General features: G+C 47.3%; 5 protein-coding genes across 5 annotated transcripts; all 5 read left to right on the forward strand.

The window, feature by feature from the left end:
- Window positions 1–159: 159 nt before the first annotated feature.
- Window positions 160–4,995, forward strand: HETIRDRAFT_119480 (uncharacterized protein; the record flags this gene model as incomplete). The annotated part of the gene is made up of 14 exons (XM_009547323.1): window positions 160–250; window positions 393–596; window positions 715–1,131; window positions 1,188–1,219; window positions 1,488–1,586; window positions 1,653–2,098; window positions 2,449–2,660; window positions 2,719–2,885; window positions 3,183–3,222; window positions 3,274–3,632; window positions 3,802–3,918; window positions 4,051–4,144; window positions 4,261–4,622; window positions 4,693–4,995. 14 exons carry the CDS (start codon window positions 160–162, stop codon window positions 4,993–4,995), a joined length of 2,943 nt encoding a protein of 980 aa, XP_009545618.1.
- A 1,584-nt stretch (window positions 4,996–6,579) lies between these two features.
- Window positions 6,580–6,930, forward strand: HETIRDRAFT_316266 (uncharacterized protein; the record flags this gene model as incomplete). The annotated part of the gene is made up of 1 exon (XM_009547324.1): window positions 6,580–6,930. A coding segment is annotated over one exon (351 nt), but the record flags the coding sequence as incomplete, so codon positions are not given.
- A 998-nt stretch (window positions 6,931–7,928) lies between these two features.
- On the forward strand, window positions 7,929–10,026 carry HETIRDRAFT_119482 (uncharacterized protein; the record flags this gene model as incomplete). Its single annotated transcript, XM_009547325.1, has 5 exons — window positions 7,929–8,125; window positions 8,403–8,526; window positions 8,950–9,123; window positions 9,262–9,550; window positions 9,653–10,026. 5 exons carry the CDS (start codon window positions 7,929–7,931, stop codon window positions 10,024–10,026), a joined length of 1,158 nt encoding a protein of 385 aa, XP_009545620.1.
- A 1,703-nt stretch (window positions 10,027–11,729) lies between these two features.
- On the forward strand, window positions 11,730–12,847 carry HETIRDRAFT_450957 (uncharacterized protein; the record flags this gene model as incomplete). The annotated part of the gene is made up of 2 exons (XM_009547326.1): window positions 11,730–11,803; window positions 12,454–12,847. The coding sequence occupies 2 exons, from the start codon at window positions 11,730–11,732 to the stop codon at window positions 12,845–12,847; spliced, it is 468 nt and encodes a 155-aa protein (XP_009545621.1).
- An 18-nt stretch (window positions 12,848–12,865) lies between these two features.
- HETIRDRAFT_315661 (uncharacterized protein) lies at window positions 12,866–14,089 on the forward strand (the record flags this gene model as incomplete). The annotated part of the gene is made up of 1 exon (XM_009547327.1): window positions 12,866–14,089. One exon carries the CDS (start codon window positions 12,866–12,868, stop codon window positions 14,087–14,089), a length of 1,224 nt encoding a protein of 407 aa, XP_009545622.1.
- Window positions 14,090–14,095: the final 6 nt, after the last annotated feature.

Genomic DNA, 14,095 nt, shown 5'->3' on the forward strand with positions numbered 1-14,095 from the left:
ATCACTGCTGTCAGTGTTGTGGCTATTTCTGCCCTTCACTTTCCCCCTTGTTGGCCTTGTGTTCATATTGAGTACATTCATCTCTATACACCACCTTCCCTGAGTGCTCAAACATCCTTAGGTTTGCTATGCATAAGGCACCTCTTGCAGCGCAGGCCAATGTGGTCCTCCACGCACACAGACCACGGACAGAACCAGGATATCAACCTGTTCGTCCATGGTACACTTAGCCTCTGGGGGGTTGTCTTAGGTATGTTCTTGCTAGTCCTATGAAGTTATTGACTCATGATTCAATTAACCAGTCATGTCCTCTAAGTGCACCATTGGTCATGTCCTGGAGAAGCTGCGATGTCGTTGACTGATCGCAAATTTGCACCGTGTGCGATATCAAGTCTTCCACGCCGGCGCACCTACTCTCAAGGATACTGACATTCTGGAATTAGTGGGAATTGCGAATAACACGACACTGCATGTCCGAGCATGTGTACTGGGTGGTATGCCCATAGAGCAACACCGAGGGAATGCTGCACAAGGAAGGAATGCACGCACCTCGTTCAATAAGCAGATGGGTGAATTCTCTTCCAACTATTCTGAGAGTGAGTGTTTGTTTCACTCCTTGATTTCAATCGGCCACTTAGCCCGTATTAGGATGGCACCCAGAGCTTTCATAGCACAGTTGGTTCCACTGCCTGCCCTGTGACAAGGCCGTACAAGCTCGCTATCTCGATCAGCACGAAGGAACAAATGCACACAATAAACACCTGCAGTTCTGGCGTGTTGACTCCGATCTGTCCAACAGCAACACAGATGAACCCCGGCGGTGTTTGCAAGAGGGCGAGTACCTCCGCGGGAACTTGGGCCGAATCCTCGCGAATTTAGGGGGTCGGAAGTCATCACCGGACATCTTGCAAAACATTCCATCAGATTTCAATAACCGGCCAATCGAGATGGATTGGAGCAGAGCCAATCTCAGTGACTACCACCAGGATTCCTTCCAGGCTTCAAATGCCATTAACACGCTTGCGGCTGACCTTCAGCAGTATATACTCCATAGTGAAGCTGTTGACGCGGATTCAGACAATGAGGAAGCTGAGCTTGATGAGGCTGCACTTGAAGAACACACTTGTGTTGGTATGCGAGCCCCCCGGGAGATTTTATTGCTGCTAATAGGTGCCTTCCTTTGGCAGATCAAACCGATGAGGATCCAAATGCCATCTTCGTAGGCCATGCACATCCAGCATAGAAGTTCAATCCCGATGAGAGCTCACTGTGGTTTCCATGGTCTGACTGTGAGGTAGGTGCAAGAATTCTCACCTAGATGCCTGCAGGTACACTGACTTGCCCACTGTCAGACATGTGTCGTAGATATTCTACATTATGTACCAAGGTATGTCTTTTCGGACAAAGACAATGCGGTGATTCATTGGGCTCTCTTGGCCCTGGGAGTCTGCAACGTGCCCTCTGAACGATCCATGAAGGATGTCTAGGACTGTCTACAGCAACTATGTGGCATCCAGAGCCTGCGCTACCAAGGAGCGTTAGGGAATCTTTTCTATGTCAATGACTTTGCTGCAATTGTAGCCCAGGTCCATCAATGTTTCTAATGTGGACAAATGTGTCTTATTGGCATGCATTCAAATGTTTGGTGACAGGAGATGGCAAACCCTTGTGTGCGCCTGCACCTCCATTTCTTGCCAGAGGATGCTGGTTCAAGGCTCGCCGAAGCATGGCAAGGCCACCAATGGCTCCATGAGCTTGACTCTGAGCTTACAACGCCAATGGTCCGATTGGAGGGGCAGGACTACTATATATTTGAGCCTGCACTGCTACGAGACAGTCAAGCGTGTGTACCATACCGATGGTTCATTCACGAGGATCATATATGGGCACGCACGTGGACTATGACAACGACAGGGACCAGTTCTGGTCACCAGCAATGGGTCGTACTTGAGCACTTGGAAGTTGAGATCCCAATCACCTCCTTCAGTATGGCATTCCCTCATTTCCAGCGGTCATTCTTGCGACTGAAAGTTCCGAGTCCTCAGAGTATACTTGGTATAGTGATGCTCTCTTCCATAGGGGTCAATGCACTGATTCGGTGTTCGTCACATGCAGGATGTCAAAAAGTGGCTTTGGGGGCAATTACACCATGGACATACTCGGATTCTCAATGCGGTAATCGCTAGCGCTCCACAAGTCAAGGACACCATGTTGTTGCCTTCCCAGTATGGCTGTACTGCGACGACACCTCAGGCAATGTTTTAAAAAAATGGAACAAACATAATTCCTTCTTGTTTACCACTACGGAATTGCCACGTCACTTTGTGCATCAAGAATCTAGCATACATTTCCTGTCCACTTCAAATGTTGCCCCACCGCTGGAAATGCTAGATGGAATTGTTCGTCAACTGCAGTGCGCTTACCATTGATCTCTGCTTTATTTGATAGCTTAACAATGACCAGGGATTGCCAGAAAAGCGGCATATGGGCATGGGATTGCATTCTCCAGGAGGCTGTGCTAGTGATCCCCTCAGTCTTGGCTATGCTCGGGGATAATCCCATGCAAAGTGAGATGGCATGTCACATCGGCCTCCAGGGCAAGAGGTTCTGCCATGCTTGTTGGGTTGCTAGAGATGAACATGATGACATTGACGAGGATCGTGAGTGATGTCCCCTGATGGTGATAACAATGACAATGGGCTCACACAACATTGTCAGAGGAACTTGAAGGCCAATGGCAAGCAAATAGCAATGCTTCTTCAGTCGAGTCTGGTCCTCACACTGGAGCTGAGGCAAGTGTCTCCCAACCACCCAAACAAAAGCGGGCTCGCAAAAACAAGGAGTCCATGCCAGACATGATCTCTCATATCACGCACTTCATGAATGTAAGTCACTGCTTTTGTGAGGACTGCTGTCCATGAACTCACTGCTCATGTGGGCACTAGGTGGGAAGCCGACTGCGCATTCGAGTGGAAACCCTGAAAAACTTACAAGAACAGTGGAAGCATGCCTAATGCATTGGGGGTTTGGCGGCAATCAAGAGGCTCTGCACAGCAGCTGGCATCAAGGATACCTTCCAATCCCATTTTATTGAAAGGCTCACGAATGTCTTGCGTTTGAGGGGGAACAGTCGTGAAGCAAAGGAGCAAGATATGAACAGGTTGTTGAGCTCCTTTCCTCAGGACATGGAGCATTGTTTATCACCAGTGTGGCGCATCAAAGGTGAGTTGGCACTTCTTGCTCGCCCTTTGAAGCATATTTAAAGTCTTCCAGACTTGAATCCCTACGCCAATACCCCCGTTGAAATCCTGCATGTTATCCTGATTGGTTTTGTTAAGTACTTTTGGCTTGATGCGGTCGCTCGGATAGCTGCAGACAAGAAACCAATATTGATGGCCCGGCTGTCTAGTTTTGACACATCAGGCCTCAACATTCCGCCTCTCGCAGGCTACACCTTGGTCAAGTATGCTGGATCTTTGACTGGCCAAGACTTCCGTGCCATCGCACAGGCGGCACCTTTTGTGCTTCACAACTTGGGCCTCACTGACGATCAGCTGCATGCCTGGGTTGCTTTGAGTGCACTCATATCACTGGTGTGGCAGCCCAACATTCTAGATATCAACCATTACCTAGTGAGTCAATCAGTCTTTACTTCGAAAGTGCTGAACCCATCATACAACACAGTTGGAGCTCCAAGCCTCTATCCATTATTTCTTGAATTGCACATGTCGCCTCATACCACGATGGTTTAATAAACCGAAATTACACATCCTCATCCACCTGCCGGAACATATTTGGCAGTTTGGGCCCCCTATGCTCTTTGCAACAGAAGGATTTGAATCGTTTAATGCGATCATCCGAGCGCACAGCATCCACAGCAACTGTTATGCTCCATCCCGAGACATTGCCAAATTGATGGTATAGTGTAACCGCACTTGCTATCTTCTTAGTGGAGGCTACTTCCGTCACTTCACACCCAGTGAACTTTCACCCAACGACAATGTCTCCCATAGTGATAATTCAATCAATCAACTTGCTATGGCTGGACAGTTGCCTTGGCTGGCAACACAGCAACCTTCCAAGAGGACCCATTGGATTACCATTGGTCCACAGCCCAGAGAACTTGTGGATGTCAATGATTTTGGTGAGCATCTCCTAGGATTCAAAGAAGATCATAAGAATCATACACGAGTGAGTGCCGGTGAGCAAACACATTGAAGGTCTAAAAGAACAAGCCCTCACTTATGTCGTGCTGCACAGGGTTGGTTCAAAAGGCCGGCAAGCCACTTGTGTGGATGCAAACAGTCACATCAGAACTAGGGCTTGCCATACCCCCAGGTATATCATCCACGGGTGTGCGGAGCCCAATGCGTGTCATGGCAGCAAATGGTGATTGGTGTGACCGGAATGCATGGGTTCTTATATCGCCTGAGAGTGGAGTAGATGCAAGGCCCCAGTTAGGACTTGTGAAAGAGGTATTACAGGGTGTTGCTTCTGGTGCAGAGAGCCGAGGCATGGCCAACTGGATTGTCATCCAACGGGCAACAGTTGGCACACCCCATGACTTGTACCACATGCCACAAGTCTCACTCCTTGCCAATTACACAGTCGTGTGCGCAGAGGTGAGGCATCCTCTCACACACATCTCGCTTATTATTATTATGTTACTGAACACTTGCTTTGTATCTGCAGGCCATTCAAGGGACGGTCAATGTACTGCACAACTGTCGTGATATGTCGTGCACAGTTATAAAAACTCGACCTGTATATCAAGAACGCAAACAATCCAAACAGCATACTGACGAGGTTATTCACTCCTTGCAAGGGTGCTACATATTGAATACCTGTCAGATGCGTAACCAATCTTTACTCAAAACCTTCTGCCCTCCGACAAAGATATTGGATCATGCCCAGGTGGTCTTCATGGCTGTGAGAAAGGAGATAGACATGATCAAGGCTCATGCCAACATCTGGAAAAACACCCCCTTGTATTAGCTCTGGATTATATCTGATAGTGTCTAAAAGTATCTAAAAGTGTTAATAGCATCTAAAAGTATCTAATTTTCTAATTGGGAGCAACACATTGTGAGCATTGGATTGGTTTCTAATTTCATGATATTAGCACTAATTCTATACTAAGAAGTCTCTAATTATTAGTAGGAAATAGTAAGTACTACTACTCTATCAGTGAGAAGGTAAAGATGTCGCACATTCTATACTATTTTAGCATATTACTCTCTTTTATATATGCCTATATCATTATCTTGTAGCTCTTTTGCTGACTTTCCAGCTGCTTTTATAAGGGATATAGAAAGAGAGAAATATGCATTGATGCTCTCAGCCACTTTGTTAGCAGCTTGGCAGCTGCCACAAGAGGCTATGAAGACCTAGGTACCTTGTCCTTGCACACAAGATCATTAAAGTTGTCATTGTTAGCCAATGCCTGCTACTGGTCATCATAGGACACAACATGTGGGCTGGGCTTAGGGATATGCTATATGCAGCCTTATAGACCTTGTCTATTAGTATAGTGGCTAATACTGTCTTGTGCAGCACACAATCATTATCACTATTGATATAACAATTTTTAGCACTATTTATATTGTTTATTGCCTTGTTATACAGAAGATGCTCAAACTTGGTGTTTTCTTCTAGCTATTAGGCTGTGGAAAAGACAGTCATATTGGTATGTGGTGCCAGAATGATATATTTGCCTGCTATATAGGAAATATATGCATTAAGCATATTAAGATCACCTCCAACAATCTTGTGCTTATTTATATACATGCCATACATATACTCTTGTCCCCACCCTCTACCTTACTAGTGGTTATTTGGAAAACCCCTCTCTTTTATTGGATCTTGATTATTCATAATCATGTTTTTGATCAAATTTGCAAATTCAGGTAGCATTGTCTATACTAGTAGAGTCCCATTGAATATTACACTCAATCATAGTTTTACACATTCTCAGTCCAAATTGTGTAAGTGTCATAATCTATTTTTATCCTATATAAAGTGTATTATCAATTTTCCATTGGTTTATTATCTTCTTAGCTTGTGTTTAAACTAAATCCTGAAAGACCTGACTTTTTAGGTATTTATTGACCTATTTATTTATAAGATAGAGGAAAGATAAATGTCTGGGAAAATCAGAGATGTTGAGGTTGCCTATATTATGTCTACTTATTTAGATTACTGAGTTTATATCTTAGACCTTGTGGCTTAGTGGCTCAGAGCATCTGTCCCGGGTGCTTGCATACATGAGGTTGTTAGTTCAACTCTGGCAAAAGGCAAGTTTGTTATAAGATATATTCTGTGTTTAAGTATTGAACTAGTGCTCTGAAATAGACATGACTCTATAAGAAGGCTATGAGAACTGTGATGCTTGATTTATTATGATTTTTCCGAAATTTCAAGTTATAATCAATCCTAATAATTCCTAATTTAGGAAAATTATGTCTAATTAGAACAGGTTTAGAGGGGGGGTAAGCTAAAAATATCTAATCCTAATTGTTCTTAATTATGCATAAATAGAACTAATTAGAGCTTAATACAAAGGGGTGGTTTTCCAGATGTTGCAATGAACTGGTGCTCATCTACGACCCCAAAATTGTCCTCAATATGCAGTCAGCGAATGGCGAAATCAACCAATCCTTGGGCCTCGCACGCAATGTCCTATTTCTCATCGGCAACATCACCCTGTACCTCCAAGTCCACATTATTCAGAACCCAGCCTATAACGTTCTCCTCGGTTGGCCTTTCGACATCCTCACCAAAAGTATTGTCAAGAATTATTCAAATGAAGACCAGACAATCACTATCAGTGACCCAAACACAGGACAACGAGCCACCATTCCAACAATCAGACAAGGACCCCCTCGAGTTCTTCACCAGAGACAAGCAGGTTTCTGCGACTCAATGAATTGATCTGAGATCAAGGAGAAGTTGCACTGATCATTTCCACCAATCATGATACCCCCAATTTCCCACTTATCAAAGTGTCCTCAGATTTCCATTCTCTATCTCCCTCTTGTCGCGATCTTTGTCTCAAGTACATTATAGCCTCCAATTTGGGGCCCGCAAATCATCTCAAAAACAATCTTGATTCCGATATGTCATCCCGATTCTCCTCAGTCATCCCCAGTTTGCTCTATTCCACTAATATTGCCAACCCGGTCACCATCTTCGCCACCAAGCACAAGTACAAACTGGTTGCTCAGAAAACACAACCAGTCTTGGCCAACCTCTCTGAAAAGTTCCGAATCATTTGGAACATCCTTGGTGACCCTCTTGCTACCCTTCAAATGCTGACACCGAGCCTGCCACCCTTCATGCCGACCGGCAGATACACAGCCGAATGACACAACCTCATCAATAAAGTCCACTTGGACGACTTCCTTTGGCCCGCCGAATGACAGCTCATGCACCATTTCATGTGTCTACAAGAGATGGGATTTGCCTGGGACGATTTGGAACGTGGACATTTCCGCAAGGAATTCTTTCCTCCTGTCAATATGCCAGTGGTCGAACACAAGCCCTGGGTTCAACGCAACATTCCGATTCCACCAGGCATCTACGATGAAGTGTGCCAACTTATCAAAACCAAGATCACTGCTGGAGTCTATGAGCCATCAAATTTGTCCTACTGATCGCACTGGTTTACGGTCATCAAGAAGACAAATAGCACCTCCACTGGCACCAAACTCCGAATCATTTACAGCCTCGAACCCCTGAACACAGTCACCATCCAGCATTCAGGTGTGCCCCCATATACTGATCAGATCGCTGAACAGTTTGCAGCTCGTGCTTGCGGCAGCATTCTGGATCTCTATGTTGGCTGTGACGAACGAGGGCTAGCTGAATCATCTTGCAACTTTACCACATTCCAGACCCCATTTGGCACTCACTGACTCATCACCCTGCCCATGGGATGGACAAATTTGGTCCCAATCTTCCACGACAACATTACCCACATCCTCCAACCAGAGATCCCAGATACCACTATTCCTTTCATCGATGATGTCCTAATTTGGGGCCCACCGACCCAATACAAACTTCCAAACAGCGGCTTCGAAAAGCACCCCGAAAACCCACACTTTCAAGGCCTCAATCAAGTGGTTCAGTAGATGAAGTATAGCGGAGGGACCTTTTCGGGACACAAAGTGACACTCTGCACAGCCGAAATCATGGTGGTCAGCCATCGGTGCACATACGAAGGACAATTACCCGACGAGTCTAGGGTAGAGTCAATTATGGAAGTGGGGATCTTGCAGGGATCTCTCTGACATTCAGGCATTTCTGGGGATGATCGGTGTTGTTTGGATCTTCATTTGGAATTTTGCACACAGAGCATATGCACTAACAATGTTAACACACAAAGATTTTCCATTTGTGTTCAGCCCAGACCAGATAGCGGCCCAGGATGACCTCCGGTCAGCGCTTCTCAAATCGCCAGCCCTTTGGCCAATCGACTATGGGTCGGCAGCCAATGTCATCCTCGCCATCGATACCTCACAAATCACGGTCAGCTTCCACCTCTGTCAATGTGCACTCAACAATCCACAGGTTCAGTACTATGCCTGATTTGGCTCTATCACCCTTAACGACCACAAATCACGATTCTCCCAACCCAAGCTCGAACTCTATGGCCTCTTCCATGCTCTCTGATCACTCAAAATGTATCTCATCGGTGTTCGGAACCTGATAGTCGAAGTAGATGCATGCTACATCAAGGGCATGCTCACTAACCCGGATCTCGAACCCAGCGCTAGCATCAATCGATGGATTGTCTCCATCCTCACCTTCCATTTCACACTTGTCCACATCCCCAGCACCTCTCACAGCCCTGATAGACTCTCCCGATGACCACCACAACCCACCGATCGACCTGAACTTGAAGACAACTTTGACAACTGGATTGACAATCTCTACAGCTTCCTCCATCAGATCAACAACATGTTCCCCACCTCCGACTCAACCTCGACAACTGCCATCTTTACCTCCTCACTCATAGGCGATCTCCCGACCAAGGCCAACTCCAATGACGAAGGCCCGACCATCGACTATTTGGATATCCCAAAATTGCAGAAAGCTTTGGAAGCTGAGGAATGCCTATGGTTGGTCTGCAACTGGCACCGAACATTGGTTTGGCCCCCTTCTCTCTCCAACTCCGAATATGCCACCTTCCTACAATATTGCACTAAGTTCTTTATTGCAGCTGACAAGCTATGGAGAAAAGACTTGCACGATTGACACAAGATTGTTGCAGCCCCCTCTAGTCGGATCACAATCCCCACTGCCGCCCACAACGACGTTGCTCACAAGGGATTCTATGCCACGACCGCCTTGGTTGCCAAATGCTTCTGGTGGCCGCACATGAGGCAAGATATTTCCTGGTTTGTTCGGACCTATCACCTTTGCCAGATTCACCAGACTCACAATATCCTCATTCCCCCGACCGTCACCACGCCTGCACCACTCTTTGCAAAGATGTATATGGACACCATGCACATGCCAACCGCTGGTGGTTTCAAGTATTTCATTCAAGGTCGCTGTTCGGTATTGCACTACCCCAAATTCCGAATGCTACGATGCGAAACAAGCTCAGCCCTTGCCGACTGGATCTTTGAGGATATCCTGTGCCAATAAGGGACATTGGTAGAGATCGTCTCTAACAATGGACCAGCGTTTGTCAAGGCGCTCAACCAGTTAGCAAAAAAGTACCACATTCAGCACATCCGTATTTCGGGCTACAATTCTCGCACCAACAGCATTGCCAAACGACCTCACTTTGACATTCGGCAGGCTCTGTTCAAAGCCATTGATGGAGATCAGGCCAAGTGGAATCGTGCAGCTTATTTCATATTTTGGGCTGATTGCATTACTATTCAGCGCCGAATGGGTTGCTTGCCATACTTCACAGCAACCAGAACCCATCCCCTTCTCCCCCTTGACATTGCCAAAGCCACCTACCTCCTGCCACCGCCGACCACAATTCTCAGCACCACTGACCTCATCGCCTAATGGGCCATTGCCTTGCATAAATGCCAATTGGACCTTGCCCACCTTTGCAGCTCAGTTGTTGGCACCCATGTCCAGGCCGCCATCTAATTTGAACAACAGCATTCAGCCACCCTTCGTGACTTCAATTTCCACCGAGGCTCACTTGTCCTGATGCGCGACACAGTCATAGAAAAGGTGCTCAATCGGAAGATGCGTCCACGGTATTTAGGACCTTTGCTAGTAATTTCTAGGAATCAGGGAGGAGCGTATATTCTGGCCAAACTTGATGGATCGGTCTTTGATTAGCCAGTTGCAGTATTCCGCATTATTCCTTATTTTGCTTGCAGGTTGCTGAAGCTCACCAACCTTGAAGCCCTCCTTAACATCTCGCAGGAACACCTTCGGGCCATGGAAGATTCCCGATCAAGCGACAATAATGCCAAAAATGATAGTGCCAATGAAGATACTGACACCAGCTCAGTCTGGTCAGCAAAAGATGATGATGCAGCTTCGGTGACCTCTGACTAGATCCCACCTGCCCACCCTCCGCTCTCTTTGGTCAGTGACTGGGGACAGTCATGATTTCAGTAGGGAGGAGGATTCACAGATATACCCATTCCTTATCTTCGTTCATTCATCACAGACATGGACTGACACCCAATCTTTTCCATATCTCTTAGTACTTTTGCCACCAACCGATCGCCGACCAAATAGTTGACCCTCATTTTCCCCATCACTCCTTCAAGTACCAAGCCGCATTAAAAACTTCTTCCAATTTGCGCAAAACCATAGGGTTTTATGCCTGTGATGACATACTGAGGCTTCCCCTAATATTCCAATTTATTTTCCTTATTTCCGCTGAATACTTTGCTTACAAGTACATTCACACATAGCCATTTCACCAACTGATTTCCCGAATGATGCCTCTGGTCTAAGCTGAACGTCTCATTCAATTCAGGACAGTCCCTTTACTACTATATTACATTGGACTATACTATAGAACCGTTGAAACTATTCTACTTATCAGGTATGAAATTGCCCAACACAGACATATCCAAATCCTCCGCTGCCGACAAATCCTCAACCAAGATGATGTCTGAAGACGTAAATGGACCTACCGCACCTCGAGTGACTCCAACTCTGCCTGCCACATCTTGATCAACCGCACCAACGAAGCCCATGTACCCTCGGCCATAGCAATCCAGTACCAAAGGTCAGATACAATGCCTTGCACAACAATTGGCGACAAACGAGACAAGTCGGACAGGGTGGGGATAGTGACAGAACAGGAATAGGAGGAGGGAACAGCACAGGTGGTGGTGGGAAGGCATTGGACAGGCTTCCGAGCCCACACACCTAAGACAACCCGATGAGCTCCCATCCCAGCACTAATCAAACCGTTACTCGCCTCTGGTCTGTGCTATGCTCTCACCAACAGAACATTCGGGCATGAGAACCTTGACCTTGCATTTTTTTGACAGGCGCAACAGCTCATTCGCTTCTGACTTGTCGGAAGCCTTCTCCTTCAACTTCCCCTTACCCATTGACTTTCCTTTCCCCGTCGGTGTCCACCTGAGCTAGAAACTGCACCCCTTTTGCTGGTCAGCGCACTTGATACAAGACACCTGACCAGGCCGGGTGTAGCAACAAAATGCCACAGTCGAGAAATCGGAGGAGCACCAACTACAGGCGTACTCAGCCTAGAAAAGAAGAAGGTCAGTGTTATGATCACGTTCTGTCGGGCCTTAACGGCGGTCTATACCGACACGATCATCACAAATATCAAGCGGCCTCACAGGTGAGGCATACAAACAAGGTACAGATAGTAACCTTGGTCATCCACTCCCAACGGATCACCTTATCGTTGGTCGAGTATCACGGGCCTATTGTGTAGCGGGCATGGAACACCGCCTTACAAACTACTCACACATCGGGCATTGAGCTCCTAGTCGTTCCTGGCCGGAAGGAGACTAACGGAGAAACACAAGAGTAGTCGTTATTGAGAGAGACGACTTAGAGAAATACCTATGGATACATATACGGTATTCTCACGCCCTACTTCCTAAAGTAGTATAAAAGGCCCATAGAGTAGGCTGAGGTTCTTCAGTCTATTCTCTTCGTTCACTGTGGTCTTCCTACCACAGTACTTCGTTCTTAGGCAGTCTTCACACTGTCTACTTCGTTCGTTGTGGTCTTCCTACCACAGCACCCTCATCCACTGTAGTCTTCCTACTACAGTCTTCATTGCTATATCGCAATACACTTCTGGCTCCTGTGCTACACGTACAGCCGAGACCATCGTTCCACACATCCTCCACGAGTGACCTAGGGAAGAACCTCCTACTCTTGGGGTTACCGACGAGCAGTCGTAACACTAGAATAGACTCTTCTGCCCCTACCTTGCTCGCACTAGCTTGCTGCCACACTCTCTCTCATAACCTTGCTTAGTGGGGATATAGACCCCCATCGAGAAAGTGTTACTGCACACACTCTGGAGCAAGACCTAGGCCGGGAATACCCACCCGGCACTAGACGTATCGATAACCAACTCCGTCACAACAATCGCCCTATCCGGCGCGAAGGGGACTTCTGGGTCTACGAAGACAACAACAGATACGCCCCCCCGAATTACGATAACTGCTCATACCGAAACGGGCGTTATTACTTCACCCTTGAAGACGGAACAGAAGAAGAGGATATTTGGAATGAAACAGAAGCTCAGTGGGAACTAGCCCCACAATACAGGGAACCGGCGCCAGTAATCCCCGAAGACTCGGAGCAAGAGGAAACGACCTCAGAATCAGACTCCGACTCACCAGACCAAACACCGATCAACACCTGAAACGAACCGCTCGCCAACATGTCGGGACAAGCTTCGACTTCTACAGACCCCCCTTCCGCGACAGTACAACCCGGAAGAGGGAAGGTCAAACTCCCAGACAACTATACAGGCAACCGCATTGAATCCCAGAAATTCATGCTCCAATGCCTCCTTCTTTTCGCAGCAGAATCCGATCGGTACAAGACCGATCAAGACAAGATATCCTTGGTACTCTCATGCATGAGATATGGCACGGCAGGAGCTTGGGCCGAGAACTTCCTCCTCAAATCAGTAGGAGCGGACCCTCCCACTGATCTAGGAACCTGGAGGGACTTTTTAGCAAAGTTCAAGCTTCAATTTAGGGAGACCGGCAAGACCGATAAAGCGCGAAGCGCACTCATGGCCTTCTCCCAAGGACGAATGACGGTTGATGAATATTCCAACCAATTCATCCTCATTGCCGCCGATGCCGACATCTCCGACAAGGAGCAAGTCCCTTACTTCCAACGCGGGTTAGACCCGCGCGTCATGGACAAAATATATGACAAGGAAGTTCAACCAAAAGATACCATCCAGGATTGGATTAACACAGCCTGCGAAATAGACGGACGACTCAGAGCCAGATCCGCTCAAAAGGCCATCCTTGCCAACTCCACCTCCTTTCGCAGCGATTATCTGAATCGTTTCCACACCCAACCAGCTGTCCGCTATAACTCCACAACTGCCCCTCGCAGAATGAACAACCAGGTGGCTGACATGGACATTGACGCTACCAGAAAGCGTAACGCCGAAAGTCAAAAGAGAAAATTTGACGGCAAGCGAACCACCTCCTGTTCTAACTGCGGAAAGCCAGGGCACTCTAGTGCTAACTGTTGGTCACCACGTAGAGGCGTTCGCCCAGTTCGAGGAAACTCGAAGAGACGCCTGGGTACGACAGGGAGAGGAAACCGCACGGTTGATTTGGAAGGAGAAGACGACGCACCCGCTATGGGAGACCAAGCAGGAATATATCGAGGAATGGAGACAGAGGATGTTCATCGCAACGACCAGCGGGTACCACAACCTGGTCCTTCGATGGAACGTCCTCACTCTGCCCCATCCGGACGACCCCAAACGAACCATGGGCAACGCGTTATGTTACCTAACGGACGACGGGGAGACGGAAGCGTCAGTCATTCTGCTCGAATCGGAGCAGTGCTCGGAGAACTAGGGGAAGATGAAGCAAGAGAAGTGATCTTGGGACACGCGGAGCGTTTTTCCTGACCTCTC

Source organism: Heterobasidion irregulare (genome assembly GCF_000320585.1).
Source record: "Heterobasidion irregulare TC 32-1 unplaced genomic scaffold scaffold_04, whole genome shotgun sequence".
In the NCBI taxonomy this organism is placed as follows: domain Eukaryota; kingdom Fungi; phylum Basidiomycota; class Agaricomycetes; order Russulales; family Bondarzewiaceae; genus Heterobasidion; species Heterobasidion irregulare.